We start from the raw sequence: 16,966 nt of genomic DNA on the forward strand, positions 1-16,966 counted from the left end.
ACCGGTTTAAATTTGCCCGCCAATCCAAGAGCAACGTGCCTCATATGTTTTTCCATAAATGGTAAAATCTTGTTATTAAAATATTGTACTCTTTTGATCCTTTGTTATGGCTGAAATATCATTTTCTTAGCTAAAATAATAAATCTAGTCTAGTATTTGTGACTAACGTAACATCCTTGTCGTAATGCATCATTCCATTCTAGAGTGCACCACGAGCCCGCCACGGAGTCACGGTTGCTTGTGGAGTCACTATGTCTGACGTAGCCGGGGAAAAATTGTCGAAAAAGTATGTATATTTGTTATATAGTAGTGCATTCTTGTGATAAAATCATCCAAATGTACTCTCATTCATCTGCTGGAGCGAGTGCTGGGTGCGAATGTGATCCCCCTGTTAACTACCATGTGGTTTCGTCATGCCTGAACTAATGTTGATATTGCCCCATATTTAGTTACTTTCTGGAATAAATACTAAAACTCGACGCTTTTACAAAGGCTTATTTTATCAGTCATCAATATGCACTATCAATTTTCCGTGTTTTCAAGTGAATAACTTCGTCCACTGTTGCTCCGGTTTGTGGCACGTTTACAGATAATTTAAGCCTTCCGAGGATGGCCGAGTGAAAAGTCTATGAACTTTGCCTTCGCATTGAAGGACATCATGCTGTCACTTGTGCGTACAGTTGGCCAGAGTCACTTTTTGAAGACTGTGGACATAGCTTTTGGATATCGCTTCTATCAGCTCTCGGCCACCCTCCAAGGCAAGAGGTTTGTCGCGATGAAGTTAATGAAATTTTATTTCAATGCTGAATATCTCATATCAGTAAGAATGAAGATTTATTTCTCTAGCCCAAGTCATTGTTCATCAGCTGGTTAGTGAAAGTTGGCTTTGCTATTCCTTGCAATACATCCAATCTTCTTTACAGTGAACTTAAGCGGCGGATGAAAGCCGAACAAAAAGCCAAAGAAAAAGCTGAGAAAGAGAAATTGGAAGGTCCTAAGAAAGAAACCACTTCTAGCAAAAAGAAAACCGTTTCAGTTAGTGAAGAGGAAATAAGTCCGAATGTAAGTGTTACGTTTAGCAGTTCTTGTATCATAAGAGTCAGGTTGAGGATCGTATTGGTTGAGGATCATTGAAAACCTATCCATTCTACCTGGTCAATGTACTTGAGGTGTCTTTCAGTGGGAACTGGGAAAAAGTTTTTCTTATCTCCAATAGTATTCTGAATTCTCAGTGGTACACGTCGTGGTACATGTGCCGCTTGTCTGTGGGTCCCTTTTTGTAATTTTCTCGTTCAAGTGATGTAGCACTCCTACGCATTAATACATTTAATAATGATGTACCTTTTAGAATAAAGATTTGATGGTAGGCTCTTGAAAGACAATGAATTAGTATCACATGGAATTGCTAGTGCATTAAGAAATAAATGCTATGTAGTGTATCAGCTCATGATTGATTGAATTATCTAGCCAATATGCAACTAAACTGCCAAAGTTCTCAAAATGGCTTAGGAAATGTTACAGTATTTGAGCTCTGCCACGATGATGGGAAAAAGTTGTAGCTGGCGATGGACAATACTTTGAATGATTGGTTTTGTAACATTTTTTTCACAATTAAGTTGTATTTTCATTTAAAAAAAACAGCAAGAACTTAGTTCCGTTCCTAATATAATTCGATATAAGTTTCTCATGTTTTCTTTGAACACTGGAAGTTATTGGGAGACAAATGAAAAAAATCTATTGATGAAGGAAGCATATTTGTGCCTTTAATTATCCTAGTCAAAGAGGCATTGTGCAAGTAATTTCTGTTGCAGAAAAACCTTATAGAATGTTTCAGGGTTACAAATCACAACTTTTGGTACTTGAAGAGGTATCAAGCACAATTGATAAAGAACTTAAATACTTGTGAAATGTTTTGTGATGGAACAAAATATTTATCTTGATTTAAAGGTCTAAATTGTAAGGATTGTCCAAGGCTTCATATACCTCACTGTATCAATTGACGTCCATGCCGCATTTTCTAACTCACATTCTTGTAAATAAGCACAGACCTTTTCTCATCCATTTTTATGGCATTTAGTTGTTAAAAATTACTAGAAAATAGTAAAATCACTAACTGGCTATGCTTTCATGGTCTTATGTATGTGTTTCGCCAGGTAAAAGTAAGACCACAATGTAATTTAGTCATTTTCAAATATGTGAATTTGATTTGGTTACAGATTTTGCTAGTGGCACGTTGTTTTCTTAAGGTTTGTCATTTACTGTTCTCTGCATTAATTTTCTCAATGTGCTCTTCTAACAGGAGTACTACAGGTTACGAACCCAGGCAATTACGCAGATGAAAAATGCTGCTACAGGTGGTGATGCTAACCCTCAGCCGTATCCACATAAGTTCCATGTATCTGTATCTTTAGAAGACTTTATTGAAAGGTACAAAAGTCTTCCTGATGGCCAAATCATTGATGATGAGGAGGAAAGTATAGCTGGTGAGTGCTGTAGAATTCTCATCTTTACATATACATAATATAATTTAATACTCTGGGGTCATTCCATGCCATTGTAACCCCAGAAATAGGGTTTTAGCACTTATCAACTCAGATTTTCATGAAACATAGTACATTCCATCCCTACACCAAGGTATGAAGAATGCCCAAATATTTTTTATTTAGATTCAATGGTTTTTCAGTTAAAGCATGTCAAACTTAAGAATGTCTCTTTAATTTTTTCGGACCAGAGTTCATGCTATCCAAGGTGTTCTGTTTGACTCATAAAAATTCTTTCTCACTTGTTCATGCATTGTTGCCTTCTGAAAATTTTCGGCTTTAATTTCAAGGGTGTGAGGATTATTATTTTGATATTAGCCTATTTATTTTATTTTTAGCCTTACACAAAATTCTTAAACTTCTTATTAGCAAATGGTTTGGACAAAAACACAGTGAACTATGAATCGCAATGTTACCAAAAGGTTGTCTGTAAATTATGAAATAACTTAAGGTTGTAATTGTTAAAGTAAGTACTGGATTGAAAGGATTCCTTATGATTGTGTTTCTCCACTTCTCCACATTACTTTATCCTGTGTCAGCGTATATGAACAGTGATTTTTCAATCAGATCCAATAATTTATCATCTCAGGGCCTACTCGTGGATGAATTTTCTTTAAAAAAAGCCCATGTTGTTTTTTTCTGATACCAAAGTCTCTTCAAGAGCCTAGTTTTCTTGCAATATAAGTAGTAAGGGAATTACTGATCATAGGTTTGGTTGCGAGGCTTGATGGGAAAGTCTCAAGGTCTGATTCTATATCTTGCCCAGGTGAATTTTTTCCTGTAATACTTTATACAAGTGCCGTTGCCATTAACTTGTAGGTGACAATATTCAATTTCTTTGAGCAAAATAAGATTTTTATTCCTCTCTCGGAGGTGCATGGTAGTTTAGTGGGTAGAGCAATTAGCTGTTGATTGAAGGTTTTTCGTTTTAAATCCTTGGTGGTATCTAAAATATTCTGAAAACTCTTGCACTAAATTCTCAGAGCCAGTTGGCCTGATGAATGGAACTGCCTCCCCTGCTCATAGTGTGGAGTTCCTTCACCCGTGGCTTAGGAGAAGGAGAGTTCTACCCTGACCCATCTAAACCAACCTTCAGGTTGAAAATATGAGTCGGGTTGAGTGTATTTCCTTCTCCAGGCTGTTGAGACCTTCTGCTCTTGGTACAAATGATGATCCTTATGATCTGAAAGTTTGTATTTATGCTAAGGATGAGTCTGTTCTTAAATTTTTTTGGTTCTCGGTTCCGGTCCGGTTCTCCCCCATTGGTTCTCGGTTCTTGATTCTTGATACTCTGTTCCAAGGGTGAACTCTTATTATCTGAATGAAAGGCAAATTTAAATTAACAACCGCAAAGAGTGAATGAAAATAATTTCACTAAAGATGTAAATTAAGAGGAAGGCCCTGTATAAAAAAAACTTACGATTGTCTCCATAATTTTATTTGCCAAGCAAAAAAGTTTAAATAACACGTTGTTAAAGAATGCATGATTGACCATAATGTCACATTACATCAGGCAGCCACTGGTTCTCCATTCATTTGTTGTAACTTGTGAGTCCGTTTAAAATATATTAGACTCTATTCTGCGATGTAGCTTAAATTGTTACTGAAATTGGCAACTTATTCGTGTTCTTCACTGTCACACTTCTTACAACCTTAACAATAAACTGCTCAACAAATCGCTAGAGCGACAGATACTGGTTCCACAGCCAAGAACTGGCAGTACCGAGAACTGGGTACAGGTAGCGACCCATCTCTAATTTCTACCTTGGTGTTCGTGTTTTGAACGTATTTATCATCTGAAAAACCTTCTATGCTAAGTGTCTCGTGTTTGTTTCTTTTCCAGGCCGTATTCATGCCATTAGGGAATCAGGTTCCAAGCTGATCTTCCTCGATGTCCGAGGGGAAGGTGTGAAGCTGCAAGTGATGGCAAATGCACGCCTGTATGAGTCAGAGGAGTTGTTTGCTTCTGACTTGGGTCGGTTACGTCGTGGCGATGTGATTGGAGCAGTTGGACGACCCGGGAAAACGCAGAAGGGGGAACTGTCCATTATACCAACTAGAGTAGTAATGCTGTCTCCCTGCTTGCGGATGTTACCTCATTTGCACTTTGGACTCAAGGATAAGGTCAGTCTTTGTGATATCAGGATGGTTATCCCTTAGAGGGCTGGGAAGTGCTATCACACTCCTGTCTCTTGTGAAAAGTGCCTGAAGTGCATAAGCACCCCTCCAGCAAGTGATATTAATTTTATTTGAACATCCCATACTATGTGTAAATTATTATGTTACTCATATTTTATGAATAAATGATCAAATTATCTATTAAAAAGGTGAAACCAAGTATACTGAAGATTTACTTGAGTTTTTGAACATAGACCTACATTTGCGTTTCAGGCATAATTTTTTTCCTGAACTATTGCGAAACGAGGAAAAATTCCCCGGCAATTTTAGAATAGTGGTAGAGAATTGGTTGGCACTCAAGGGGGTAGAGATCCTGGAATTACTCTTGATTTTTCATAAGTGGGTAATTTGTTCGGCTTTGTCCAGGAGATTTTGTTAAGAAAGTAGGTCACTCATTCCAAATATAATCCATGGCACACATTCAAGTGGCATCATTCAGCTCTAGCCTACCAGCTGGTACTTACCCTCTGGTTGAAGCTCTGAAATAGCGGAGGGGTAAAAGTATTTACTGAATCACTGGGTTTAGCTAATTACTCTATATCACCACGAGTGCTTTTATAAATGTATTTAGCTATGTTAATATGACCATACTTGAATTGTTGTGCTTAGTTAGTTTCTTTTCAATGGAATTTTTTTGGTAAAATTAATTTCCAAGAATTTCAGAAAGGAATTTACTTCTACATAGCTTAGACTACAGCTGAGACTCGATTATACAACACCCCTTTTTGTATTTTTTGGCATTTTGTAATAATTAATGAATATTTGATTCACATTAAGCTGATGATGTACCTGAGAATTTATTCCATAACATGGAGCGTGTTAGCTTAAGCCCTGGTTTCCAAGAACTGATGACAGGGCCCCCACTCAACCGTGTAAACCATAAAACCGTGAATAAACCGTGAATTTCATCTACCATGAAAAAACCTGGAAAAAGCCGTGAATTTCGTCATAAATCCTTAAAAATCTCTCAAACTTAATTGTAGAACTACAATTGGTGGATCAAAAGAAAAAAATACAGTGCAACCTCGATATAACGACACCCCACGGTGCACTAATAAACACTCGCTATAGCGAATTGTTGCTTTACCGGAGGTGGAGCAAATAATAGCCAATATACCTGTTGCGAACAGATATACAGGAACAGGAGTGGTGCGGCGACAGATAAACATCTATCCAATAAACGTAAGCATAAATCCAGACGAAAGGCGATGTTTTTTTGCATCACTAAATTTCCTCACTCAAATAACGACTAACTATTCAAACAATTTATAAGCGCCGCACTGAATAAAAATCATGCAAAGCATTGTTTCGTCAATCATTATATTTATCGAACGACAGTTTACCACATAAATTTGAGACTGAGACATTAACTTTATTTCTAACATTGAAATTGAGACATTGACATTAACTTCATTTCTAACAGATCGCTAGCAATAGCGAGGTTAAGGAGTCTTGATGAAAGTCTTCCGGCGGTGAAACCCTCGCTATGGCGAGAGCCAACACCGAAAGGGTATCGTAAAAACGAATTTTTTAACACGCTTATTATAGGGTTAATTGACGGTGCATCGGCTATCTCTCGTAATAGCGGAGGTGTCGCTATAGCCCGTACTCGTTTTAACGAGGTTCCACTGTATTTCGATCATGCTCCAAGGTCAGCCACGCTCAGACTCCGTCCACGCATTTATCTGCACACGTATATTCGAAGTGCAATTATTGGTCCTAGTGCCATGACGACACTTTGATCTTGAGCCTTTGATTGGAAGGCCGATAAACTGTTCATTAACGCAGGCAAAAAATCAGACACTTCTTAACTTCCCTACTCCCTCCATTTTCCCACTCACAACCTTTATCCAGACCTGAATTTCGATATTGTCAGGTGACGTCATGAGAGAGAGTACTTTTATTGCTACGTTTGCAATCACGGCGCCTGTCGCGGTTGATATATTTTTAGTTAACGTGCGGCTGGTGATTGTTATGTCATCAATAGTTCTGCCTGTAATGGCTTATCAACAGACTGTGAATGTGACGATATAAGGACCGTGAAAACCTGGAGAAAACAGTGAATTTCATAATTTAGTTGGAGTGGGAACCCTGTAAGTTTGATGCACAACGGCATAATCGTGTGCCGGTTGTCTATACGGGAGCTCCTTGTTAATGGTTTCCAAGCACAGTGAGGCAGTATGATCTCTCTGCATGATCACCAGACCACATCCTACAGCAGTAACGGCATAATCGTGTGCCGGTTGTTTATATGGGAGCTCCTTGTTAATGGTTTTCAAGCACAGTGAGGCAGTATGATCTCTCTGCATGATCACCAGACCATGTCCTACAGCAGTTGCCTCTCAGGCTACATGGGAATGGCGTGGGAAGATGGTGTCTGCCATTGTAGCTTCTGCCATTGCTCAGTGATTTGACCCATCCTTGCTAGTAACTTTCCCAAATCAGTGATCACCCAGCCACATGTAGAGCGTCATGCTGTCACAAATGCATGGCTCTTGGAAACCAAGGCTTCAGGCTAATTATTTTCTTTTCCCTTGCAGGAGACTCGCTTCAGGCAGCGATATCTTGATTTGATGCTCAATGAGAGAGTGAGAAAGACTTTCGAGGTACGTGCCCGAGTGGTGTCGTATGTGAGGCAGTTTCTGGATAAACTTGGGTTCTTGGAGGTGGAAACACCCATGATGAATGCAATTGCTGGTGGAGCTACTGCCAGGCCATTTGTTACTCATCATCATGAACTTGGAATGGATTTATTTATGCGCATTGCCCCTGAGCTATATCTGAAGGTAAGTTCATGGTTGTCGTCTCCAAAATGGTAGAGATTTTAAACTTAATCTGATTCAATCTCGTTGACCCTTCCATATAATGTGCTGAATTTCTATTCCTGAGCCCGTAATGAAATGGTATAGAATCCGAAGATTCATGCATGATGGAGTGGAATTTTTCCACATTGAAATAAATACTTGCAATATGAATCTATTGAAGTGAACCTATACTTGTGGTAAATTGCAAGTCTTTATTCCAAAAGTTAAATGGTAATCAAAATAGTTTGCATACTATCAGTAAAGATAGAAATCAATGAGCTTGAATTTGATGAACTTCGTGTTAAAATGGGTCTTTGGGATAATTATTAGTATAATGTGAATTTTAAAAATTATATGGTAATTTAGTATAAAAGTGGTTTTTGACATTTATTTTCTTGACAGATGCTGGTAGTTGGTGGCTTAGATAGAGTGTACGAAATTGGAAGGCAGTTTAGGAATGAAGGCATTGACCTGACTCATAACCCTGAGTTCACCACTTGCGAGTTCTATATGGCCTATGCTGATTACAATGATCTCATCAAGCTTACAGAGTCCATGCTGGCAGGTATGTAGCCTTAACACTAAGAGGATGGGAGTTCTGCTTTGTGTAGATCTAGAGAGGCCAACCCTTGGCCATAAGACCACATTCTTGTGCGAGGATTGGTTCGATGCCGCTCTCCATTCCTCTCTTCTGTCTGCAGACCTATTCTTGTAGATGTATTTCTTTTCCTCGAAAACCTAAATAACTTTTCCTTTGCTTCTCTTCCCATCCATTTGACCTTCGAAGATTTTCTTCATTAGGTCATCGTGCATAGTGATTTGGCCTATTAAGTTGTCCCTTCTTCTTCTTGGGGTATTGAGAAGACTTCTCTGTTCTCCCACTCTTCTCAGCTCTTTCTCATTTCATACTCGGTCAATTCATGATAGAATCTTCGTCTATCATTCAATCCCGATATACCGTTGGATATTCTTACAAATGAACATTTAAGCCTGTTATAGTTGTTAAAATTAGTGCACTGAATTGTTGAGGCCTTTACTTGAGGTTAAAATTAGTGAATACATTTTTATATGAGCTTCCTAAATAAAACAGTATGCCTTGCTCTATGTATCCATTAAATGCATAGTTACAACTGCTTTGCTGTTGATATAATGTTGGGGAAATTATAATAATTCAGATTGGAAATCAGGAAAAAAACAGGAAAATTGTCGACGGGAAGTTGGTATGAACCATGGCTATTGCACTTAACTTAAAGTATGTTCTTCTTTATGTAGAATACCCTCTTTTTTTACATTTTCTGGGAAAGTGCAATGTCTTCCTTCATACATGGATGTGATTCTAATTCATTCTTCATCTTTTCAATCAGGTTTGGTGTGGAGTATATTTGGCACGTATAAAATCGAATATCACCCTGATGGTCCGGAAGGCAAAGCTGTGGAAGTGGATTTCACTCCTCCCTTCAAGAGGATATCAATGTTCCCTGCGCTAGAGCAGGCCCTAGCCAAGGCATCTGGTGGAAATGGTGGCAAGGAACAGCTACCTAGCCCGTCCAAGTTAATCTCAGATCCTGCGGGATCTGTGAAAATATTGTCAGCTCTCTGTGAAAAGCATGGAATTGAGTGTCCCCCTCCAAGGACTCCTGCCAGGCTCTTAGACAAGGTGAATATTTTTGCATTTAGTACAGGTAGTTCATGTACGAGATTTTTTCATTTCAATGCCTGGAAGTCAGATTTGTGTGTAATTCAAATGCTTAAGAATAAGCACGTAGCTGCTGCTGTAGGAAGAGGTAATCTGTTTCTTGGGTTAATACCTGATCCATCTTTTATAGTTGGTGGGACATTTTCTTGAGGAGAAGTGTATCAGTCCAACATTCATCTGTGATCATCCCCAAGTCATGAGCCCACTGGCGAAATGGCATCGATCAATACCTGGTCTAACGGAGAGGTTTGAGCTGTTCGTCATGTGCAGAGAAGTTGCCAATGCTTACACAGAGTTGAATGACCCAGTTGAGCAAAGGCAACGATTCGAGCAGCAAGCAAAGGTTAGTGTGAAATTTGTCCCTGGAAAACATCTTTGTGGCTTATTGAGTTTTTTCAAAAAAACTACCTAATTTCAATTTGATTATTAAGGCATGTTTGCACCTAGCAACCTGCTTCCTGAGCAATTAGTTTTTCTGCATGAGAATTTGAAAGGATCAAATACATTTGCGTATACAATCTTAATTACAATTGCACAATTATCTTTAATTGAGGGTTCTTCGGAACAATATGGATACATACATTGATGACATATTACTGGAGGTTAATTCATTTCAATTGTGCTTATGGAACTGTTTAGGACACATTAATTTTCATTCATCTCCCAATTGTGACTCAATTACCATCAATGTTCCTCGTTATCTTTTCTTTTTTACATCATCCTAAGCATTCAAAATAGAAAATTCGCAAGGGGATTGAAAGAAGTGAGAATATGTTGGAGAATGCATTGCTGTATTGACTAGTTCAAGAATTACCTTGCTCAACGCGACTTGACTCGATACTCGTCAGTAATTTTCAACTCAACTCGATACTCGTCTCGAGGTCATAAAGTACTACTCGCACATCCCTAGTCATCGAATATCCAATTGCATAAAAAGCTCATTATTCAAGGTTGTGGTGATATGACTATTCATCCATTAACAAAACCAAATTTCTCTCTCTTTATGCAGGACAAGGCTGCTGGCGATGATGAAGCACAGATGGTAGACGAGAACTTCGTTACGGCTCTTGAGTATGGACTCCCTCCAACTGCTGGGTGGGGAATGGGCATCGATCGCCTGACTATGCTATTAGCAGATGCCAACAACATTAAGGTTAGTGGGTGCTTGACTTACACATTACCTATTGAATTACACATAAGTGTGGGTGTTGGCTCTAAATATTCTACAGGCATCCCCCGAGTTACATAAGAGATGCGTTCCGGCAGACTCTGCGTAAGTCGAAATTTACGTAAGTCGAACCTTTGCGTTAGTGCTTCAGAGATTGCGATCGGCGCGGTGAAATTCTCAGCGGAGAAATGCGCGGTAAATTCTCGGTGAAGTTTCATTCAATTCACTGCGATATTCATGAACTCTACTGCGTATTCTTATGTTACTAGATACAAAATCGATAAACATTAATATAGTCTGAGAGTTGCATCTAGAGCATTGCCAATCAAAAGGCGTAATATTATTCCCCGAGTTGACCGATCGCGTGGATTCGGGAAAGTATGGTATCTCAACGCTACATTACTAAACTGAATACTTAAATTGATTCATTATGTTATACTGCGATCTAAGGGCCCAAAGAATGCATCGTCTACCTACCTATAATCATTATATCTTCTGCCTTTTATATATTACGTTGATCGATGAATCTGGTGGTTTCACTGTCACAGTTAATACACGTAGGAGGAGTGTCTAGGATTACGAGCAAATAACACAAAAAATACCAGTAAATTACTATATTCTTTGATACAATCACTCGCACATACACTCAATCGTTCACGCACAGAAACATACTTTCATTCTCTCATATCTCAATAAAATAACGTGAAAATATCATCATTTGAATATTTACTTTGCTGGAAACATCGAAGCGTATTTCCAAAGCACGAAGCTAATTCAAAGTGAGCTTTTATTCAGCCAACTCTGTCATTAACGTGCAACAAAGTTAGCGGGGAAAAGCTTTCAATGACGCAATATTCATTTACAGTTGCACTTAATATGAGAGAAAGAGAAAATGCAGCTTAATATTATTTTCTGCCAGAAACATGTAAACAATGACGCAATTAATATATTGTGTGAACTTTTTCTTTACTCTTTCGCGGCATTCATTGCCAACACTCAAAATTTCAATGCCGTTACGTGGGTACTAAACAATTCTTTTCCGCAATAAAGATTTCTGCTCGAACTTCATTTTCTTTTAGTTCCACAGATGGAAATGTCCAAACTTAAGGATACAATTTTTAAATAGTTGAAAGTCGGAGTTCGGGTGTGCATGCAGTATAATTAGTTGTATCGTACAGGAATGAGCGCAACCACATCCATCGCTAGAACTGCAAATTTTCACGTTGATTGCTGACTTGGGATTTATAAGCAATTTTTCTACAGAAATCAATGAAAATTCCTTCGAGGAATGACAAAAATGGGTCACTTTGTTATTTTTAGCACATAAAAAACTCGATAACTATTCGATATTTTTTCTACCTCAGGTTGAATGAGCGAATATCTACGTCTTCGCGCTCGCATTCGAAAATTAACGTAATCATTTGAAGTACGGTTATCGCTTATGTGAGTACGGATTTACATAAGTCGAGACATACGTAACTCGGGGGATGCCTGTACTGCTCTGAAGATGTTCATTGCTTTTTCTTGAACCTTTGGTAGTAATTATTGTACGGCTCAATCCATGGTTCAATTTTTTATGTATATTTTTTTGATCCAATCATTTTGTTCTCTTGTTTCTGTATGAATATTTCAAAGCATAATGAAATGAACGTTAAATTGCCTGATAAAATACTTAAACCTGATCATCTAATACTCAACCAGTTATTGAATTTTAATAAATACAGTGCAACGTGGATAAAACGAGACTCCATGGTGCTCAAATAAACACTATAGAGAATTGTTGCCTTTTTCAATTGTTATCCTAATGCACAACTGATGAAGCTACTTTTCTACATACTTAGTGCATTAATGCAAACAAATTTGTGAGATCACTCTGTTACTTAGCTATTTTCTGCTGTAAATTTAAACAATTACTGATAAAAATGTATTGTGGTTATTTAATGCCTCAAATGCTTCCATTGGTGTATGTTCATTGTTCCTTTATGTTTTGCAGAACTTATGTGAAATAAGACATTGCATTTGTTTCTGCAAACTAAAACGGGATGTCATTGGAATAATGCATGGAGTGTATCCATGGCACTGAAATAAAAGCGGTTTGAATAACAATTGGTAATATATGAAAAAAAATTAACTTGATATTGTTTCACGAAAATTTTTTTGTGTTTTTTGGCCATGGTGTCTACCTTCAAATGGTCTCTATTCACGCAACTCATGGACATTGGGTATGCTGTCGACTGCTTTCTGCTGCCCGAGGAACAAAAGAAGATTGAGCATTAGTAAATGTTAATGCCGCTATATTTTCACCAAAATAAACTACCTATTTATTGAATGACAGTTTACCTCATGAATTTGAGGCTAAGCATTCCATGATAACTTCATTTCTAACATATCGCCAGCGATTACAGAGATTAGGGACTCTTAGTGATGGTTTTTTGGCAATGGAAACTCTTGCAATGGCAAGTGTCAACGCCGAAAGGGTCTCATTAAAGGAATTTTTTTATTTGCTAATCATAGATACAATTGATGGTGCTTCAGCTATCTCGCAATGGGGGGTCTCTCCTGTGGCCTGTGCTCTTTTCTAAAGTGGTTCCACTGTATGTAACTTCATTTGAAGAGTCTAGTTCATCCTACATAGTCTTCTGGTTAATTACGGATCCAAAAATTCCGAGCAAGTTAACAAAGGCACTGTATTGTGGTGCAAGAGACTTACTTTTTTGCCAGGATGGAATCTTCTATATTTTAAAATGATACAACAGATAGAAAGATATTGTTTCCCCAATCAATCACATTACTGCAAAGGCTCATAGGCCTTGCTGTTTAATTTTGTTATGCTTTATTTTAATATTTTAGGAAGTGGGGTAATGGAATGTAGACTGAGTCCCAGCTACATGGTGTCATTATCAGGGGATATTTCTCAAAAAATACTATGTTGTAGACAAGTGTAGAATGAACTTTTTCTACACTTCCACTGTAATTTCAGAATATACTTTCATCAATGGATTCGTGAGCATCACTTTGGTGATGTCTCCTTGTAAGTGTGCTGGAGGTTCAAGTTTTGAATGATCTTTCCTAACGTTTCTCTTTGAATTTCAGGAAGTGCTGCTTTTCCCAGCTATGAAACCAGAGGATGGTCACAAGCCGAAAGATGACGCTAAGGATTCAGAAAAGTCTCCCGAAAGTCAAAAGGATGGATTTTCAGAAGCAAATGGGCCTCAGTCTTCTCCCAAATAGATTCTATACCAGTCTAGGTGCAATGAAGCACGCTGGATGCTTTGATGCAAACAATGAGTGATGTGTTTTTCTTTGGAATGGAATGGAATCCCTTCTCAAGAACCTGCTGGGTGTTTGATGGTTTCCACCTTAGCCTGTGAGTTTGTTTAATTTATAACGCTGGTGAATGCAGTAGAAATCATTGGTCCTTAGGTTTCTGGGTGGAACGATCACACTTCAGCGAACCGTGAGAGAAATTCAGGGATGAGTCCTGGGGTGCAGACTTGACGAGCAAGCTTTGTTGAAAAGAGCCCTTTGTGTGGAAAATACAGTGTCAGAGTTTAGTCTTCGATGCAGTGAACTAGGCTTAAAATTAATCATGGTCATCAGACGATGGAATGGATCATAAAGGACTTTGAATTAAAACACTCTCCATTGTTTAAATAGAATTTTTGAAGGAAACAATCCCAGTGAGAACGTCTAAAATTTATTTATCAATAAAATCGTTTGAATAAGTTGAATGATATAAATTTATTTATAGGTTTTTGACCGTGCAATGGATTTCAATGCTAAGTATTATTATTTATAATCTGATCATGTGGAATGTATTCTCTTTAATCTACAATTCTAACATTTGAGCTTGATTTTATTCTAAAAACCATGAAGAAACTGGAAGAGACTTTTCCTCTAAATTTCAATATTAAATTTTTGCTGCATGAAAATACATGTGCTCTGGTAGTGTTCAGAAAGAGAGGAGAACAATAAAGATGGGGTCTGCTATGCACATCCAATACCTTAAGGCATGTTGTATTCTCTCATTTTGAAAGTTAATGTGGTCCTAAAAATGCTATGTGCATTTCTGCTGTATACAGCCTTGGATTAAATTATAAGCTGAAAAATCCAAATTTTAGTTCACCAGGATTTGATGGGGATTTACTAATTGACTCAGGTGTAAAAGTGGCAGGTGGCTATACATGGAGTGTCCTGTGTGTTAGTTCAGCCTGTCTTTTCTCCCAGATTGGATCTCTCTCTTCAATTTACAATATGGCCCTGCACCCTTTCATTCTTTTAAAAATATCCTTTTCTTTTCCTTCTCCTCACTTGCTTATCTAACATTCTTCCCTCTACAGTCCAGCCGGGGAGAGTTGTCCGATGGAAGTTCAAAACGAGGGGTGGAGAACATTGCGCCAGCACGGTTTGCAGCCAATCGCTGTCCCTTAAACGCACCTCACACCCTCGTACAGTCATGCTACGTTGTCACATGCATATGAAGTACTGACACAAGCCTGAGCCACCAAACCAAACCCTTTCTTTGCAACACCAAAACAAGGGATTCTTACTTTGGGCCTTTCATGCTCGTCGTCCCTACCGGCTCCATTCTTCACGGAACCCTTTTGTTTACCTGTGACGTGGGTGTTTCCCTTTCTTACTTGGCAACCTTGCCCCCTACCCTGATATTGACCCTTCTAAATGTCATCGGACAACTCTTGGCCGCTGGGCTGTAACTTGGATTGTTACATCCCCTCCCCGCTCAGTACTTCATCCAGGTCTTCTGTATCCTACATATCTTCTCATCTATGAGTTTCCTCTCCTGGCTTACCAAGTGTTACACTGTTAGTATCTACTTCAGGTTCTATGGTGCAAAGCACTTAGCTCCAGATCGGAATCTTCAGTAGCCTTTCTGTAAACTCTTTACATAATGATCTTCTCAACAACTCTTTCCTGTTGAATAAAAACTTTTGGCCTATGTCACCCCATCAATTTTTGGTGGCCTCAATATTTCCTGACTGATGCTGGTAGCTTTCTCAAGGGATTCTGAATGACTCGTTCAGTGCTTCAACCCGAAAGTTGGCTTGGATGGGTGAGGGTAGAGCTCACCCCAGTCAAGTGAATTCCACGCTTTCACGGTTTGTGGGCCAGATTATTTTTCTGGGTCACCTTGCACTTTTACCCTGAGCCTCAAAAAGGAGAAATTTTTGAGAAATTGTGAAAATTTTGGATGTTTATTATAATATGTAAATTTCCACAGGCTCAGTAGACCAATGCAGGGTTTTGCAAGTATATTTTTTATAGTGTCAAATTTTATCATTGGCCATCCTTATTCCAGTGTTTGCCTGATTTGGGCAACCTACATTGGACGACATCATCTGCTGCCATTATGAGGTAAAAATTGATGGAGCTCCAAGAGCATGCCTTAAAGCTCAATTCATGAACTCTGGGGCCAATTTATCATTTGATTGGAAAAAAAAATTTGGTTCCATACACTTGGGTAAACCATTTTCTTGGCTGGGATAGAAATTTTTTATGCTATGAGGTGAATATTGACGACGTTTGGAAAGCATCTATCAAAACTCTAATAATGAAATTTGGAAATGATTTAACATCAGGTGACAATATATATTGTTTTCACTCACCGTTGATGAGGGAATAATACTTAAGCATGTAGGTAGGTGATAATCTAAAGGAAGTGTTGTTCGTGAAGGCCTCAATTGTATGCTTATCTCTCTAAGGATTTGATAAATATTTGTCAATATATCACAAATTTAACTTGAAATTTATGTTAATACCCTCATGCATATAATGCTACCATGTCATACTCCTGTGTTTAAATAATTGATTACTCCATGATATTAACTGACAATGGCACTGTAGATTACGTTGTATAAACGGCCAAGTTCAGTGTCTTTTGGTTTCAAATGAAAAATACTCTTTGAAATGTGGTTTTAAAATTTTTAAGACATGAGATATTTCTCCCAGCGGTAGATATTTGTCGTCAGTACGAGTTTTCCGTTTTATGTAGGGCATTTTTCAAACTCCTGTGTTTTACAACTATTGATCTACTGACTATGATCTATTTCATTGAAATATCGATATTAATCGAAACAGTATGTATCACGATTGGACTGCTTCTGGCACTGCTGGTCTCTTGCATCCGTTGGCATTCTAGATGATTCTAGGCAAATATGATTCTGAAGGAAGATTGTAAGCTTTCCCAGCGAAAAAGTTGAAGGGATTTTGTGGGGTTATCCACTGGATGAGGATAACAATATTAAGGTAAGTGTTTGGAGAATAATATGCAAGATGCCCTGTGGTTAGGGGCATGCATTGAGAATACTACCACAGCATCCCTGCTTGTCGTAAGAGGCGACTAATAGGGTTTTCAGGGCAGCTAAGATTATTGACTCCTCCATTGATCCAGAGGTCAATGTTTCAGAGTAGTTGAGGAGTCATCTGCCATGGTAAATTACTATCATTAGTTTCGATACGTTATCCTTCAGGGACCCAAATGGGAAAAATAGACATCATAGTTTAAAGCTATTATTTCCATGGAATTGTGAAGGAAGTTGAAGAAACCTGAGAAATTCCTTCA

General features: G+C 38.2%; 1 protein-coding gene across 2 annotated transcripts; it reads left to right on the top strand.

Moving 5' to 3' along the window:
- Positions 1 to 179: 179 nt before the first annotated feature.
- Positions 180 to 14,395, top strand: LOC124169176 (lysine--tRNA ligase). 2 transcript variants are annotated; one of them, XM_046547688.1, is made up of 11 exons: positions 201 to 286; positions 590 to 765; positions 924 to 1,062; positions 2,300 to 2,483; positions 4,384 to 4,664; positions 7,259 to 7,504; positions 7,925 to 8,087; positions 8,887 to 9,179; positions 9,349 to 9,561; positions 10,228 to 10,371; positions 13,480 to 14,395. In XM_046547688.1, the coding sequence occupies exons 2-11, from the start codon at positions 629 to 631 to the stop codon at positions 13,615 to 13,617; spliced, it is 1,938 nt and encodes a 645-aa protein (XP_046403644.1). In that variant the 5' UTR covers positions 201 to 286; positions 590 to 628; the 3' UTR covers positions 13,618 to 14,395. The 2 variants fall into 2 exon arrangements, with proteins under 2 accessions (XP_046403645.1, XP_046403644.1); XM_046547689.1 differs by lacking the exon at positions 590 to 765 and having other exon boundaries at positions 180 to 286.
- The last annotated feature ends 2,571 nt before the right edge of the window (positions 14,396 to 16,966 follow it).

The sequence above is a fragment of the Ischnura elegans genome, chromosome 12 (assembly GCF_921293095.1).
Source record: "Ischnura elegans chromosome 12, ioIscEleg1.1, whole genome shotgun sequence".
In the NCBI taxonomy this organism is placed as follows: domain Eukaryota; kingdom Metazoa; phylum Arthropoda; class Insecta; order Odonata; family Coenagrionidae; genus Ischnura; species Ischnura elegans.

Coding starts and splice junctions, on each gene's coding strand:
- LOC124169176 (XM_046547688.1), top strand. CDS start 629: ATGAACTTTGCCTTCGCATTGAAGGACATCATGCTGTCACTTGTGCGT. Junction 766..923: donor GCCACCCTCCAAGGCAAGAG/GTTTGTCGCGAT, acceptor TCTTCTTTACAG/TGAACTTAAGCGGCGGATGA. Junction 4,665..7,258: donor ACTTTGGACTCAAGGATAAG/GTCAGTCTTTGT, acceptor TTTCCCTTGCAG/GAGACTCGCTTCAGGCAGCG.